The sequence below is a fragment of the Aspergillus pseudonomiae genome, assembly GCF_009193645.1.
Source record: "Aspergillus pseudonomiae strain CBS 119388 unplaced genomic scaffold BDV37scaffold_145, whole genome shotgun sequence".
In the NCBI taxonomy this organism is placed as follows: Eukaryota; Fungi; Ascomycota; class Eurotiomycetes; order Eurotiales; family Aspergillaceae; genus Aspergillus; species Aspergillus pseudonomiae.
In genome coordinates, this window is record NW_022476137.1 from 1 (window position 1) to 16,659 (window position 16,659).

Here is a 16,659-nt window from a genome sequence, read left to right on the forward strand (position 1 = left end):
TGATCGCGAGATCCGGAGACATGCTCGCCTAGAAACCTGTCCTCCCCCAGTACGCTCTCTCTGGACCGCTCTTCAAAGGCCCTGCGACCAACAGTACTGGCATTGTTATTCTCCCAGCGGAGATAGAGTGGTTTGAAGAAAAGCTTACAACGCAGCCAAAGATGTAGAAACTGTTGATGGAATGCAGAAGAAGGGCAGGACGCCTGATAGAAAGGCACTTAGCTTGCAAAATGCCTACGATTGTATTGCAGCCTCTAAAACTGTTTCAAGATCTCTAAGAAAAAAGAAATGTATGTCGCACAAGGCATGACCTACAGGGTGGGCCCAATTATGCATGAACTCAGGGTAAGTATATTTTATGACAAGATCAATGGTCCCAATTAGGCTAACAATGCATGCAGAAATCCTGATCAAAACAAACACCTAGTTTTTGAAAATGTGATTCAGGGCAGCAGCAGGGAATAAAGGACATTAGAGGCACCAAATCATGGGGGTCTCCTTGAAAACGAAGCGAAGAGTTTGAAGTGATTTATTGTTTTTTATTTTCGCCCTTCTAAGGGACACTGTAGTCTTTGATCATAACCATGACCATGTCACGTTAGGTGATTCGTTCTTCTGAGATATCTAACATTTTCCTTTGCTGCCTGGGTTGGCACGTCGCCTAATTAGCATGCACCCGTTTTTCTGGTCCCGACCCATACTCACGTCATTTTATTGAAATTTTGCTTACCAAATTACCGCCCAAAGCATCATTAGAGGCTACTGAGCCACTTTAAATTCTGATCGCGACCCCTTTATCTCATAATGCACGGAATGAGTGTCTGTTTCCATAGGCAACGATACTCAGGTCTGCTGTGCGGTTACATGGATCATGTCAAGAACACCCTTGGCTTGAGTGAAAGGCCGGGACATAGCCCGGGTGAGGACCCCTTCCGATTCTCAAGTGAGTCGGGGGCTTCGAGAAGAGTGATAAGCCCGGTACTTATCCACTGGACAGTGAAAAGGAGCATCCGGTCGATGTCCCATTTCTTGCGGTACATATTGAGGATCTGGGCTATCCGTCTGACTAACGAAAGGCAGAGAGGTCTTGGGTATGTCTCTCAATGTCGACTTTATGAAGCCGTCGCTCCTTGATCGAAGGGACCCGAAGAGGTGCATGATATTTGTGTGGTAATACAAGCTAGTTATCATTATCGAGACACCCAAGCCGTACTATATAAGCTCAGACTTTCTGAACCTTGGCAAATAAGCGACACAAAATATACAGCTCGGTTAACTTTAGTACTTCAAAACGGCTACAGCATGAGCAAGCGGCGGGGCAGCTTTTCGATGATGATCTAGCTAGTACCCAGAGTAGGTCTGCCGTGCCCAAATGGGGCCGCAACGGGAGCGTGACCCAAGTGCGGCCGGTCCCTAATAGTTTCGCAGAATAGCATTCTTTTTCCTAAACCTCCTTGGTTTACAGAGACTCTTCTCAGTGTCATACTGTTATTAGTACTAGAGGTTTATGACCCGTGCATTATAACACCTACAGGTTTTTAGCTACAGGATCTGCCGTCTCAATATGTATGCTCATATTTATTTGATATGTCCAATATAGCAATTCAGCAAAAGGAAATAAACAGCATGAAGGGGATGATATGTTGAGAAACATATCATACGCTTAGAGCTATTGACTACTACACTTTTTGGTCAAATACAGAATGTCACGTTATGGGCTAAGGACAGGTAACGAAAGTGCTGCTCTTATCAAACGCTTCCAAAGGTAGTAAACAGCATCCAACCATGATTGTGTTTAAAATAGGCATTTCACTAAATAAAGGAGAAGCATTGTAAAAATGCTATCGTGGTGCAAAGTGTTTGGGTCCTACATCTAACGGAAGTCATATCGTATATACTGTCCCGAATCATCAAAGGATCAGATATGTAGTTGGCATATATGACCAATATTTAGCTTTTACACCATAGCTTGGGAATGGTGGTCCATTTTATATATACACTACATGATGTTGATTCTGAGCCCAGTTTCCGGAAAAGTGAGAAATGTGCAGCCGACTACTACTACATCAGCCTTAGGTCAGAAGCCGCGTGAAAGAAACAAAGCTGCAACGATCTCTTGGAATCACAATGTTATTTAACAGTTTCTGATTATGATGTGGCATTGTCCAGATTGTTATCCAACAGTGTCGCGCGCCTTAATAATACCCTCATTCACTATCATCTCACACACCTTATACCATTCATCTTTTGGTATCTCTACTTTAAAACCTTCATCAAGACCCAGAACCATCCAGGAGCTATCGCGTGCACATCCAGATATATATGCAGCAATGGCAATTCTCTGTGCTATACCACGCTTTTTGAAAACCCGCAACGCCCGAAGGAGCTCTTTGACCGCCTAGAAAGAAAAGAAGTTTGAGTCACGGGGCTGCAGTTAACAGGACAGTTAACCCACATCAAAGTCTGCCTGGTGCAGAGGCGCCAACTCATCACTAATTGAAAATTGATCAATATCTTGGTCTTCTAGTTCATCACTAGCACTTAAAATCTGACCAATAATATTTAGTTTCTGTCTAGTTCTCTTGATGAGTGTTATACACCTACCGGTAAACAGAGGTCAACAGTCCGCGACATGATAGTAGGCAAAATATAGGGCGTAGATCGGCTGCGATATTATCTTATTCCGAGGATGGATCGGATATGAAAGCATGAAAGCAGATTGGGGTTGAGGGGTATTTAAATTAATACAATCTGCCGTACCCGAATGGGCTTGTAGGTGCTAAATGTTAGATGGACCTCTAGGCTCTTCCGCAGGTAGAGTCACCATATGAAAGCAGCTAAGAATACAATTTCGGCAAAATATTCCAACGCCGTTATTTACTGTAAGTATCTATGATTCTTCCTTTGGGCATGCAGCAGTACTAACATATCTTAGTCAGATAGGGGCCCAGGACTCCCCTAGATGTTAGAACTGCCAAGCTCCTCAGGGAACAGCAGGTCATCTACTAGTCGAATGCAGGTTATGGCGCCACCAATGGCAGACCTGTATAGAGCCCTAACAAAGGCAGGAGTGCAACCACCTGGACAAGGAGAGATAGCCCCAGAAAGCCGTCTCTTCAAGGATCAGAGGGCCACAAAGGCCCTAATAGCGTTTCTTGCAACGACGGATGCTGGATTCTTCCCAGGAGAGGCAGCCAGAGGGATAGATAGGATCTGTAGAGACAATCAAAGATCTTGGGCTAGTGAAGGAAGCAGAGATTAGGGGAGAAGGATAGCACAAAGGGTAGCCTAGGCACACCTAGGTAATACCCAGCAGACAACGAATATCGAGGAGGGTATAGCCCAAAGGCCCTGGCGCAGATAGGCGGATCGGGCGAGGAAAAGGACCAGAACGAATATACAAGGGAGAGTAGGAGGCTATAGAGCTCCTAGGGATAAATTAGAGGCAGTGGTCGAGACCACCGCCTAGACGCATGTGTCTGTCATAGCCAACTGGCTCTATATGGACGTTAAACTTGATTAAATAAATAGATATGATTCTTCTTGGCGCGACTCAATTCACTAAATGATTATAATTGGTAGGTTAGTTGATATTGGCCCTGGAGTTATAGATCTTATACTGTATCGAAGCCTCAGAAGCAATCAAACCTCTATTGCCTCCCTCTGCAGAGCCTTATTTACGTAGTTCACAGATAATTTTCATTATATTTTTCCGTTATTTGGTGAGCACCAACCGGGATATCAAAAGAGGTATTATGTGTTCAGATCTCATGTCCCTACTCTCAAAATTGGTCTACATTCAGGTCAGCAAAAATATATAAAGTTAGCCAGAACTCTTACTTTTCAGCCTGTACAGCACCCAGTTACACCTTACAGCCAGCAAATATATGAACCTGTCGAAGAAAGTATGACGTATTTCGATCTTGGCAGCCTTGAAAATAAGGTAATCCTGCATTCTCCGAGTATTCCCTGCCAGCATAGACTATCCATGCGAGTGGTGCTGTCCATTCTTTATCATCGGCATTTACATTTGCGCCATGTTCAATAAGCAGCTTCACAGCTTGAAATGCGCCATGCTCAGCTGCCCAGGATAGCGGAGTTCGGCCATGAGAGGCCCTTTTATCAACCTTGGCGCCATAATTTATAAGAAGCTCGATTATACGTATCTGGTCATTGATAGCAGCAAGTGCCAACAGCGGTTTTCCCTGGCTCTGCTTGTTCTTCTTGTCACAAAAATCGGGGCTTGTTCCCTCATCAAGATACCTTTGGACGTCATGGGAAAGGCCTTTTTCAATGGCCGATTGCAGCCCACCTGGGATCTTTGGTTTGTTGCACATTGTAACTAGGGTAGGGGAAAAAGTATAGAACAGAAGAATGACCCACAGAGATGATGAGCATGTATGTTATTATTTTTGAATGGCCTGGACGGTAGACTGAACCGCCTGCAGGCGCTAAACGGGGTCGCAGCATAAAGTGCAGAATACACGGAGATACTAGTGAGCCATTACATAGCCTAGCACACCGAGGCTCCATTCATTATTAGCATAGTACTACTAGATCGAACACTCGATGCACGACTTTTGAAGGTTCATGAATTAACCCTTCCCAACCTCTCTTTATATCTTTGTTCACTTGATTAGACAGACACTGCTACGCAAGATGAACTCTGGGAATATAGGAGAGAGACAATGGTTTTCCAAATCCTCAATGGCTATTTTGCCAATATCGACACATAGATGCAATATATACATGTTTATTCATATTGATAATTCACACTTCAGGCATATATGCGCAAGCTTTCTACCATGCTGATTATTCAGAAGTTCACTATCTCGATTGGAGGATTCTGAACACTTTGAAATGGTCTCTAACGTGCAAGTGATAGAGATGTACGGTATACTTCTATGGCATAGCATCCCTCTAGCGCTCACCCGGAAACAAGTGCCTTTTAATCTCATTCCTCGGTCTGTGTCATTTGCACACTGTACTACTAATGAAAAATATTTGTATGATACGCAAATTATTTAGGAGAATAGTCTTCCGAGCTCGTTTTATTTTGCTTGCTATGCTTTGGTTCAACCAGGTAGAGCAACCGAGCAATGTCAAGAGGCGATACACTCTGAAGGTTATCACATAGATGAACATGTATACTAGCAGTAACCATGGATCGATTGGTTGACATATGTGTTTTCCATGGCTACAATTCGTATTGAAGTCAAACCGAACATGAATCGAACAGTATTTCGACTGGGTATGTGTTTAAACATTAAAGTTCTCTCCACCGACAAACGACATTATATCATCCCCCATAGCAATAATATCATTAAATTTTACATGCCTGCATGTCCTCGAGGTTCGTGCTTCAATACCCTTCGTTCTTGTCTGCGGGCTCCTCCTCGCACAGCCGCGAGAAGAAGCACACCAATATATGCCGATCCAACCACTCCTGCAATTACTGAATATGCGATCATTGCGCCTCGAGGAGTACTAGGGTTACCTACTCCCGCCAAGCGGAAACCCAGTCCACCATTGACGATACCAAGGATCATCATCGAACGGCCCAACCAGCGATGTATGTAGGCAAAGATACCCTTTTCACCGCTACGGTGGAAGTGTCGGTGCTGAAGGAAGCCTAGCATCGGTTGAAATAGAACAAGAAGGGCCATGACGATAATACCAATAACGGGATGTGCGCTCATGATCAATTTCTTATCGATGACGAGTCTGATACCAACTCCCATGCCAGCGACGGCGAGAGCAAGTGCAAGAATCTGAAGTGGCGCATGGACCTTAGTGATAGAGAGTGGCCATGGCAATGGGACAAGGAGGGCAAATGATGGAAACAGCAGCACAAAAGCTATTGCCATGATGACTCCGTGCGCAATAAGCATGGACGTTCCAGGAGAGACACCCGGAAAACCAGTGACATTGCTCGAGTCAACAGCCGGATCGTACTCCAGAAACGGATTATCTGAGCTTGTCATCGCCCGAGAAAGATCCACAGTTGCGCCCCCACGCCCATCATGTCTTTGGATAGTCACAGTCGCACTGTCGGAGTTCAGCGGCGGACCTTCTTTATAGGCATAGATCCACTGGGTAGATGAACTACTCGGGTCCATTGATCCACCTTGCCATTCATTGCAATTCTCACAGAGCGCATTAGCCGTCATCGTACCGTCTTGGATACCACTGCCTTCGAGGAGAGAGATTCGAGAGTCTGGATTATACACTGGTGGAAAATGGCCTTCCCCTGAGCGTGGCGAAAGGGCTACATTGGTAGAGGAAGTTGAGTGAAGGATGAACATATTGGCGCCAGCCATCTGTGATCCTTGGCCCAGCCCAACCCATTGCAGGGTGCTTGGGGCCTTGACTTGGAAGAAAATGGGACCAGACCCAGAGTGTGCAGTGGTGTCAGGTATGGCAATGCTGAAGAACACTTCATCCTGGCCAACAGGAGAAAAGGTGGTCGGTCGTTGACCCAGTGTCATGGATGCTACCCCCTTAGTCAATAGCTATAGAAAAGAGATGCAAAGTAGCATGGTGAAATGCTATAAAAGCTTGTGAACATGGGAGACAGGGAGTACTGACCTGACTCCAACGCAGCAGCGCACAGTTTCACCGCAAAATGGAATCTCATTTCGAACAAAAGTCGACAAAACGATAGAGGTATTTCATCGCTTCACTGGGATTCTGCAACATCTATCTGAGGAATAACAACATTATATACATCGTCCCAGGGCGCCAAGACTACATCTGCTGCTGCCTAAACTGCTGACTTTTGCTTTCTAAACCTGGATAATAGTCTGTGAAAAGGGTTGAATAGGAATGTAGATGAGAGCACGTCAGTGAATTTTTCTATATTTATTTTATTTATTTGTGTTTTTTTTTTTTTTTTTTTTTTTTTTTTTTTTTTTTTTTTTTTTTTTTTTTTTTTTTTTTTTTTTTTTTTTTTTTTTTTTCAAGGAATATCATCTCATACCGATTGTGTTCTAGCCTTCACTGTTCGAAGGGTGCTTCCTGCTATGGAATATGCCAAGCAATCCCGCTGTTCAGCCAAGATCCAAGCCTGTATACGGGCCAATGACGCTAGATTATAAGAAGTATTGCATCCGTCTTTATGGGTCTGGGTAGAATTAGTACGTTGGCCTGACGTAATTGAATGTCAGAAGACCGACCATTCACTAAAGATGATCTAATTGTCCTCTTGGCAGCAAGATTCGGAGCGGAAGCAACTTGGCGTTAATTTTATGCCAATAATTTCTGGGATGGGAATAGGCTGACAACCATGGATGCATGGCTGTGTGAGCTACGGTCGGATTGGGTCATCGCTACCAACTGTAGCCACGCGGTGAAGCTAGGATTAGTGTTGTGCTAGGTTGTTAATCCAAGTGCTAGGGTCATCCATCCAACGAAATCTTGCCAGTAATTTTGCAGTGTTGCCACCGGGTGGACTTGGCTTGCGTACAGGAAATTCAGCGGTGTGAGTTGGGAAGACATGCTACCTACGTCGACGGTACGGTTGAGCCGATTGTACATTCCAGTAACCCACGGTGCAATTCTGTTTGGTTGGGGGCTATATGCCTCAGTGCGGATATAGTGTTAACTGGGTGGACTCGGATATTTGATTGGTTGGGAGCTGACTAAGACAGACATCAGAAGATAAACTGCAGCAACGAAAATTTCAGTAAAGGATGTGTATACCGCCTAGATATCCGCCTTTCTTTGTCATAACCTTCAAAGCAGCAATATACCTTGTAAGGCTTGGATTGATCTTCATACAAATAATACGCCCTATGGCTCTATAATAGAGAGCCTCTCTAAATCATATAACCATACTATTTTTAAAGGTACACTCTGTACACGACTAAAGAGTCGGGGATTCAGCAACAGAATCGTACGTTAGGCACTGATCACATTCTATATGCTCGGGTTAAGACTCATTTTTACTTTATCAAATTGGGCTTGAGAAGGATGGGCTTCCTGGAGCTCTACGGCATGGTGGCTTTCAGATTAAGACTTTTACGCTCCTCTGTCTCCTCCACAGGTCATAATTATACGCGACGTATCGAGAACGCCATAACTGCTAAGCCAACAGCAGAAGCCGTTCTAGAGCAACTTCGTATAGAGGTTTATCTGGGCCAAATTGAAGGATATGGAAAGACCTTGCTCAATACTCTTTTTTTTGGAGCAGGGGCCATTTAATAGTTAAGCCAGTAGTATAAATTTTAAAATATACATATAGATCTACCAGACCTATGCTAGCGCTTACATGAGATTTTTGTTCTTGCCTCTTCGCCGTAGGGGTCGGTCGTATTCTACCTCCCCCCAGAGCAATGCTTGGAGAGAAAAAAATAAAAAAAAATAAAAACAGGCAATTAATTGTTCTTGATGTCACCGACAGGCTTAACTATAACTAGTTTCCTTATGGTCAGCGTTCGGATTTTATGGTTTGTTCCTTTCTATGTACGCCATACTTGAGATTCGCTTCATATTAGTCGCCATGATTTAGCATGGTCTCATAATACATTGTTGTTGTACCTTTGATTACGTTTGAATCACTTCTCGTCTGACCCGTATTCACGAAGAAGGTGGGCACGATGGATGACGGGACAAAGAAGACCAGACAAAAATTGAAGCCAGTTTGGAATTTTTTTCTCTCTAGAGAGCCACACAAGTTCACATTTGCTGGTGTTGGCCATCAGAAGAGATTGAAGACAAGAAATGGCAAGCATTATCATTTTCTCGAGCGTCAGGCTCTCGGTTGTGATCTGCCTCAAAAGATCCAATACTCAATTCTGCGCTGTTTCAGACCGTGCAGCAGAAGCAGGTTTGACCCTGCCGTCTGGTTCGTCGACGGTGACGGTACTTTGAGGATCAATTTGATTGGAGATACCGCGTCACTAGATTCAATTCAGGAGTATGGGGACCCCATCCGAACGATCGGTTATGGCTCATTTGGCATTGTTCTGTTGGTGCGGAGAGTAATCAAAGAGGGCTCTCCGAGCTATGGTGTTCATGCACTGAAAGTCTTTCGCCACCGCCGAGGTGAATCAGGGTTTCAATACCATTACCGTATCGCGTCCCAATTTTCGATTACTTCTTCGCTGAAACATCAAAATATTGTTAACACATTTCAACTGGACCCTATAGGCCAGTATTCTCTCTGCATGTCTATGGAATTCTGTTCAGGAGGAGACTTGCATACATTGATCATTGACTCTCGTCAACTAGAGGAGACAGAGGCCGACTGTTTTTTCAAGCAGCTCATACGCGGCTTGACACACATACACCATATGGACATCGCACACCGGGACCTGAAACCCCAAAACCTCTTGCTGACTTCACAAGGCTGTTTAAAGATCTCAGATTTCGATATTGCGGAAAGGTGTCATTATACCAGGGACGGTCGTCCCCACACAACAGATAGACTGTGTGGTTCAGCGCAATATATCTCGCCAGAACAATATACCAAAAAGAAGTTTGACCCTAGAGCAGCAGATGTATGGGCTACGGGTGTCACGTACATTGCTATGAGGGTGGGTTGGATACCTTGGGAAATTGCTGAGCCGGAAGAGGATGACGGGTTTCGGAAGTTTCTTCAATGCATCGGGAATTCGGGCTATGACCCGATTGGAAGGCTAAGTCATGTTAGTTGCTGCTACACTCCCCATCCAGATAGGGGACGCTCATCTTAAGCTACTTACGTCGTGGTAATCTTAACAGATCTGTCAAAATGTGATATGGTCCTTGTTGGACCCGATTCCAAGTCGTCGTCCGACGGCTCACAGTATCATTCAGTCTTTATGGATGCAGGAAGTACTGGTATGTGAGGCTGGTGAATATGGATATTAGTTGGTTAGACCGTATAGGTACGTACACGTTGCTTTGAGAATGGCCCCTAGTCCCGAATCCTGGAGTTGCTTACTAATCACATTGTGACAAGTTATCGCGTTGGCGACGGACATGATCCAATCCTTAGATCAACGCCCAGCGACCGGAAGCACCCAAACAGGACTAGACGGATGCCGTCGGTTGCAGATCAACCTCGAGCAAATTGATGAGTTGATACGGTACGAGACTTACATTGAGAATACCTTGTCTTGTTTACTTGGCATGTTCACATCTCCGTCTACGGGCATGCGAACCACCTCGCTTTCAAGGTTGTGTCAAAACCCAGATCGTCTTGCCCACCTGTAGCAATCAAGCACTACGATTCATGAACAGGATTCGGGCATATCAGAGATAACGTATCTGAATCTGGGAAATAGCCTCGCTTGTTCAGCATGTGGTGTATACAGTACTCCATACTGTATGCTTGGATGTTAACCATGTTCTCAAGGCGATTCTATTTTGGTCATGTATCTTACGTATAGGTTCGTCTGCAAATGATACGTTGATTGAAAGCTAGTCGATGCTTTACTGGTGATAATTGCAAACCTTATAAAAACTTTCATGTATATAGGAAGCGACGATTGTGAACATTTTTAAACGGTTGGTGGCATATCTACTGTTGTGGGATGGAATATGGTCACCAAAAAAAGCGTTAAGAATACATCCCGCGTAAAATTAAAATTCTTCCCCTAAACAATATGATGCATGATTTACATAAAAACCATCGGAAAAAGTTAGCAAAAGCTGGTCTTTCTCCGAGGAACGATGCATATAAGAGCTCTCGCATTCGGGGATATCCGCTGCAACATTAACTTCCTTACTCTTGCCAGAAGTCAGACTGCAATGCAGCCGATGCTCCAAAGTACCAGCACGCCGTAAGTTGAACACATGTAACTAGGTAGCGTTTTCAACGGGTGAGTGGTTCGCACGAACGAGTGGTCCACTTTCCCACCTTCTCCACCCTCTACTGGTATCTCTTTAACGCTTCTTCTTCCCGTCAAATTCATCGAAAATGCCCCTCTATCAAGTGAATAGAGTCCAGACAGCGATAGCCTACAACTCAGAGAAGAAGCTCAGTCAAGACCACGCGCCGCTGCAATATTCTTGATAGCATGGCCAAGATGGGGCCATCAGATATCACATACCCCTCGTTCGTGTGGAGCGATGGAGAAGCCACCAACGTGATCTTTGCCCCCGAGTCTCACTTGGCGGCTGCGGTGGCATCTGATGCCAATCCGTAGACCATACGATGGAGTTTCACGCCTCAGCCTCCCCGGCCGCTCCAACAGAGGAGATTCGCGTTCAGAAGCGGACACTTGTGGTCAATGAGACCCCCGGAGGGACCAGAAAGCGTATACCGACATGACAGTCCTTTCTTGGCTGTCGAGGAGAGCCGGCGGCCGTTATCACCGGTCGGCGAGTACGGTGGGAATGTCCATCGCTCCCAACCGCTGAGCGAGAGGTCGGCAGCCGGCCACCAGCGCCACACTCGGCACGCTCCAGAACGAAATTCACACGAGCTATCGAGCGACTTGATCTTTGCGGCGTCGACGCACGTCTCTCGGGCCTCCAATGCGGTTAAGAGATCGTGAAACGGCAGTCTGAAGAGTCTGTATGACCGAGCCAAGCTGGTCAATATCAAACACCAGCGCACGGACTGGCTTCGCCATTTGATCTAGTGCGGCGTGTACATATTCTTGGTTCTTGTAGTGTATTTCGTCCTGGTGGGATTGCCGCTTTGGAAGGGCACCGTCCACTGGCTATACTGGGTCATGCAGTAGAAACTCATCTTCCAGGGCGGCTGGGCCATCTGCTTTATATACTCCCGTTCACCATCATCTCGCTTTGAACGCTTTGGAACTCGCCCTGATGTACGTCTCTGGATACCATCCTGCAGATTTAAATTATCAGGTAGCGGGATTTCATCCTCCTGGACCCCATCATCCTCGTCTCCAAACTCAATCAGAGATGTATCTCTAATCTCTCTAAGAGGTCTCTCACCAAGCCCAACCCTGCCCGGGGCCTGTGATAGTTGAGTCTTACCTAAAGGGTCTTCTTCAGTATCACTGATTAGATCAAATATATCATTATCAAGCCTCTCGGTTTTCTTTCTCTCCTTCACCGCTTGTATCTCCTGCGCTGTAAGATACTCCTCTATGAAAGTATGATGCTCACTTTCAATGTCAAACCTTGATGTACATAAATACATCATAAGATCCTGGATAGTTGTCGGTTTGAGAGACCCTCGGCGGTAATGACAGATATTACGAGCAGAGTTGAATAGCCGTTCAACACCAGAACCAGTCGCAAGAACAGAAAGGACACCGTGTGCAAGGCTCGCAAGGACAGGGAACTCATATTGATTGCCCTTCCAAAAGATGCATGGATTAATCTTGCGAGTACCTAAAAGATTAGTAAGAGATAATAAAAGGCAGTTATCTACTAGCGAATTACTTAGCACTTCCAAGATACTGTTTAAGCTCATCATCATGGTTAATCTCAGACCCCTGGCCTTCTGTCTGTCACCCATTTGATCAACTATAGAGAACTGCTCCATAGAAGAAACCTTTGTCATCAAACACCACCCACAGAATTCATCATCCATCTCCTCAGTCCAGAGTACAAAGGTTTCTGCTTTGCAGTGGGCCCAACGCATTCTAGCGTTTGTGGAAGGGGGGTGGTACTAATGGTCGACTAAACTCGCCGTCGGGTGTAGGGGTAGGTGTCTGCTGAAATCAAGCACCAGGGGTAAAGATGTTGCTCCGTCAGAAGATATGAAAGGTTTTCCAGAGGATTGTCCTCAAAGATAGATGAAGGGTAGGTATCTGAGAATCGAGAGACTTGACTTAATTACACAGATGATGCCACTTCTTATGAATACTTCACTGGGCAAGACCTGGACTGCATGATCAACCAAACCGTGTCCACATTAATGGATTGTGGTTTCAAACCAGTAAGTCATCCACATATCTCTCACCAGAATACAACCGCAGCTCATACAATAGCAGCCTGGCAATGATGGAGCTGTGGTCGCTCTGTTCACACTGTCGGATTTCAACATGGTGGTTGCCTTCTTCGCGCTTAGCAGATTAGGGTGCACAGCCATGATGGTCTCTCCATGACAGTCAGCTGCGGCGTGCGTATCACTCCTGGACATGGTCGGCTGTGACACGATCCTCTATGGGCAAACACCAAGCATCCGTGCCACGTTGGGTGAGATTCTCCGTCTGAAGTTGATCGCATGCCGTCCAATCATTCAAAAATCGTGTCTGGATGCCCCCCAGGGGACTGACGTCTTGGTCCTCCACCGAACCCGGAATCCAGAAGTCCAAAAACAAAGGGTCGCTTTGATCCTTCACTCCTCTGGGTCCACCGGTCTGCCAAAGCCTCTTTATCTCAGTCATAAAGCCATCATGACCCATCCAATGCGGGGTCTGGGGTTCACATCCTTCAACTCCCTACCGTGGTATCACCTACACTGTCTGTCGACTGCTCTGCAGGCAATGTACATGAGGAAAACGGTGTATATGTGGGATGTATCGCTCCCCCTAACAGCATCATCAGTCACTTCAGCGCTTGAGGCTGCTAAACCTGAATCCTTTCAGGTTTTTCTTATCTTCTTCAACTTCTAGTCGGTAGTCCAAAGGGCCTGGATGCTCTGAGACAGTGTAAGCTAGTGACATATTGTGGCGCACCATGCCCTGATGAACTAGGCGATCGCCTCGTGGCAGAGAAAGTACACTTTGGTGGTTCGTTTGGTCTGTAAGTAGTGCTTGAGACCCACCACGCTGATACAGTCGCCTAATCCACTTATAGAACGGAGGCAGGCCTAGTAGCAGAGTCCCTCTCCCGCCCAGCAGGCGATCCTTTCTGGAATTTTGTGAAGTTTTTCGAGAATCTTCGCCCCTTCATTTGGATGAAGCCCATCGGTGCAGATCTATATGAGTGTGTGTACCTCGCTGGTCATCCAGCACTGACGGCGTCAAATTCGGATGAGCCCCCAGAGTCGTACCATTCCCGCGACGTCTTCACGCCGCACTCTACCATTCCTGACCGATGGAAGTACGTGACCAGATTCGATGATCGACTTACCCTCGTCAATGGGGAGAAGGTGCTGCCCCTGCACATTGAGGTATCGATAAAGCAAATCTCACTGATTCAGGAGGCCGTTGTCATCGGAGTGGGCAAATCTGGCCCAGGTCTTTTGGTCTTTCGGTCAGACTAGGCAAGAAGCTTCATCGACGAAGAGTACCTCAATCTGATCTGGCCCACAGTGGAGGGTGCAAAGCCCCGAGCTGAGCAATTTTCCCAGATCTCCCGAGACATGATCGCGCGGTCTTACCCGTTGGCTCAGCCTGTCCTCGCACAGATAAGGGGTCGATGATTAGGGCACAGGTATATGCAAAATACGCTGATGTGATCGAGGAGGCGTACACTAAGCTTGAACAAACCGCCGACGGTACCCTTGAGCTTGATCAAAGTAACACAGCAGCTCATCTTATGAGAGCCTGTCGAGAAGCTTGGGTTCCCCATCTCAAGACCGCATTCCGCCTTCTTCGCAGAGGGAGTCGATAGTCTAAAAGCAATCCATCAGCGTCGATTGATTCTCAGAGATTTCATGATCACCGACAGCAAGACTATCAGTCAGAACATAGTTTTTGAAACGGGAAGCGTCTCCCGCTTGGCAAAGTATATCTAAGCCGTGCAAAGTGGTCAAGATACAGAGGTCGAAGATGAGGTGTCATTGATGCCCGGAGCGATTGAAAAATATTCAACGTTCCGCATGCACACACCCAATCCCAACATCGTCTCAAACAACTGGAGTGTAGTATGCCTCGTTAGTGCCATAATTGTTCTTTTCATTTTTCTCACATCCTTCAGATCCTTACTGGTGCTACTGGGGCGATTGGCGCGCACACGCTTTTCAAGCTTTTGAACGATATTACAGTATCCGCCGTGTACTGCCTAACACGACGGGAGCAACCAAAAGAAGAGATCCTGGATGCTCTCGCAGAGAAAGGCTTAGAGGCGATGCCCTTTCGCAAAAAGAAGATCGTCGTGCTCAAGAGTGCCCTGGACAAACCCGACCTCGACGTTGGCGAAGATATGCTAGCGGAGATGCAGCGATCAGTGTCACTGATCATCCACACAGCTTGGCCAGTCAACTTCAACCTCCCTCTCGCCAACTTCGAACCTCACATTCAAGGGCTAGATAATCTTATCCAGTTTTCGTTATCGGTGCATCTTCCCGCCCCAGCCGTGGTACTGTTCTGCTCATCGATATCAACGGCTCTCGGTGCCCCAACATCAGACAACGACAAGGAACCTCTTGACGACCTGAATAGAGCACTTGAAATGGGTTACGGTCGCTCGAAGTTAATTGGAGAGAAGATCGTAAGCAACGCTCGGAAATTGGGCGCTCGGGCCTTTTCCTTGAGAATTGGTCAGGTCTCAGGATATTCAAAGAAAGGTCTTTGGAATGATTCAGAGGCCATACCCCTGATAATCCGATCAGCATTGACCCTCAAGGCTCCCTGTGGACAAACTGGCATGTTCTGTTCTCGAAATTGCCAAGGCCTGCTCAGTCAATACAGTAGAAGAATCTGAAGGGGATGCGATAACCAGCGAATATATCGATGACACAATATTCAACCTGTCCAACCCTCGAACATTCACCTGGTCCGCTCTGCTAGATGCCTTGCGGCAGAGTGGGTTTGACTTCCAGACGGACCCATTCCACAGCTGGTTACAAATGCTGCACGACAGCGAGTCCCGAAGCGAGGAGATGATCAATCCTGCCGTCAAGCTAGCAGATCATTACGAAGCCACGTACGGCGAGGAAGCACCAGTACCAAAGACGTTCGTCACGGAGAAAGATACACAACCCAGTTAACACCTTCAGAAAGCTCGCCGTCGAAATAGTGTTGTGTTCCATCCTCGTCCAACCAACTTTGCATGTCATAAACATCAACAAAGATCTTTCTCGCTAGAAAGCCCCAAACAAAATCAAATACTTTTAGAATGTCCAACTTCACCTGGAGGGTCCTATCAAGATTATCCCCCCCCCCCAATATTCCCTTCAGCTGAGCGAAGTAATTTTTTTGGTTCTTGGGTCTTATACAGTGATAGTCGGGCAAGACATAGTGTCTCTACGGCAAACAAAGGTGCTATTAAAGCTTGGTAGAAACGTGTATAGCTTCGACTTTGAAGGCTAGAAAATACAGCACCGCGTCCAGGCACAGTGCCCTTAATGTGGTGTTCTGATCGATTCTAGGAGAGGCTCGACATATGCTAAAGCATAATCTTCCTCGTAGCATTCGCGACTTAGCCAGTGAAAGAAGACTGAGTGGGAATACATTGAACGAATGGAGGAATTGCGGTAAAGGTCGTAGAGGAGACGAAGGCCCTGCCATCGGCAGACGATCGACCAAACCTCGTTTCTGGTAAATGATCACCGTTCGAGGCATGGAGGTTCGAAATATCGGTGTATGTAGGACGCTTTGATAAAGATAGCCTTCCATTGAATGCGATATATTCAGGAAAGGGTAGTTGAGGGGTGTTCAAAACAGGCTAGAGCTTGATACCGTAGCGGTGATGAGCAGCATTGCCCTTATAGCTAATGGAACAAAATAATCAGGATCTAGAAAGCATAAGGCTCTACTTACCATTACAGATCGAAACACCACCAGGAGGTGGTTCTGTTGGTCAAAAGTTTCCTGCAAACGTCTATTTATCGTGCTAGGTGCAATGCATCGTCAATATCTAAAT

General features: G+C 46.1%; 5 protein-coding genes across 5 annotated transcripts; 3 read left to right on the forward strand and 2 right to left on the reverse strand.

The window, feature by feature from the left end:
- Positions 1 to 3,863: 3,863 nt before the first annotated feature.
- On the reverse strand, positions 3,864 to 4,337 carry BDV37DRAFT_289187 (ankyrin repeat domain-containing protein; the record flags this gene model as incomplete). Its single annotated transcript, XM_032088406.1, has 1 exon — positions 3,864 to 4,337. The coding sequence occupies one exon, from the start codon at positions 4,335 to 4,337 to the stop codon at positions 3,864 to 3,866; it is 474 nt and encodes a 157-aa protein (XP_031935013.1).
- A 572-nt stretch (positions 4,338 to 4,909) lies between these two features.
- BDV37DRAFT_265060 (cytochrome and DOMON domain-containing protein) lies at positions 4,910 to 6,813 on the reverse strand. Its single transcript, XM_032083737.1, has 2 exons — positions 6,589 to 6,813; positions 4,910 to 6,493 (listed from the first exon to the last, which is right to left on the reverse strand). The coding sequence occupies exons 1-2, from the start codon at positions 6,635 to 6,637 to the stop codon at positions 5,331 to 5,333; spliced, it is 1,212 nt and encodes a 403-aa protein (XP_031935014.1). The 5' UTR covers positions 6,638 to 6,813; the 3' UTR covers positions 4,910 to 5,330.
- Positions 6,814 to 8,448: 1,635 nt separating this feature from the next.
- BDV37DRAFT_265063 (kinase-like domain-containing protein) lies at positions 8,449 to 10,471 on the forward strand. The gene is made up of 3 exons (XM_032083738.1): positions 8,449 to 9,647; positions 9,724 to 9,869; positions 9,944 to 10,471. Exons 1-2 carry the CDS (start codon positions 8,598 to 8,600, stop codon positions 9,850 to 9,852), a joined length of 1,179 nt encoding a protein of 392 aa, XP_031935015.1. The 5' UTR covers positions 8,449 to 8,597; the 3' UTR covers positions 9,853 to 9,869; positions 9,944 to 10,471.
- A 586-nt stretch (positions 10,472 to 11,057) lies between these two features.
- Positions 11,058 to 11,524, forward strand: BDV37DRAFT_49762 (uncharacterized protein). Its single transcript, XM_032090771.1, has one exon. It carries the CDS (start codon positions 11,217 to 11,219, stop codon positions 11,481 to 11,483), a length of 267 nt encoding a protein of 88 aa, XP_031935016.1. The 5' UTR covers positions 11,058 to 11,216; the 3' UTR covers positions 11,484 to 11,524.
- An 856-nt stretch (positions 11,525 to 12,380) lies between these two features.
- Positions 12,381 to 15,784, forward strand: BDV37DRAFT_276712 (uncharacterized protein; the record flags this gene model as incomplete). Its single annotated transcript, XM_032085609.1, has 11 exons — positions 12,381 to 12,408; positions 12,750 to 12,844; positions 12,900 to 12,985; positions 13,088 to 13,496; positions 13,538 to 13,653; positions 13,708 to 14,098; positions 14,141 to 14,267; positions 14,397 to 14,534; positions 14,592 to 14,719; positions 14,773 to 15,427; positions 15,486 to 15,784. 11 exons carry the CDS (start codon positions 12,381 to 12,383, stop codon positions 15,782 to 15,784), a joined length of 2,472 nt encoding a protein of 823 aa, XP_031935017.1.
- Between the last annotated feature and the right edge of the window lie 875 nt (positions 15,785 to 16,659).

Bases quoted from the DNA above. Each gene is read 5' to 3' on its own strand.
- BDV37DRAFT_265060 (XM_032083737.1), bottom strand. From the start codon at position 6,637: ATGAGATTCCATTTTGCGGTGAAACTGTGCGCTGCTGCGTTGGAGTCA. The intron at 6,494-6,588 runs GTCAGTACTCCC...CTAAGGGGGTAG, and splicing joins CGCTGCTGCGTTGGAGTCAG to CATCCATGACACTGGGTCAA.
- BDV37DRAFT_265063 (XM_032083738.1), top strand. From the start codon at position 8,598: ATGGATGACGGGACAAAGAAGACCAGACAAAAATTGAAGCCAGTTTGG. The intron at 9,648-9,723 runs GTTAGTTGCTGC...TAATCTTAACAG, and splicing joins CGATTGGAAGGCTAAGTCAT to ATCTGTCAAAATGTGATATG.
- BDV37DRAFT_49762 (XM_032090771.1), top strand. From the start codon at position 11,217: ATGAGACCCCCGGAGGGACCAGAAAGCGTATACCGACATGACAGTCCT.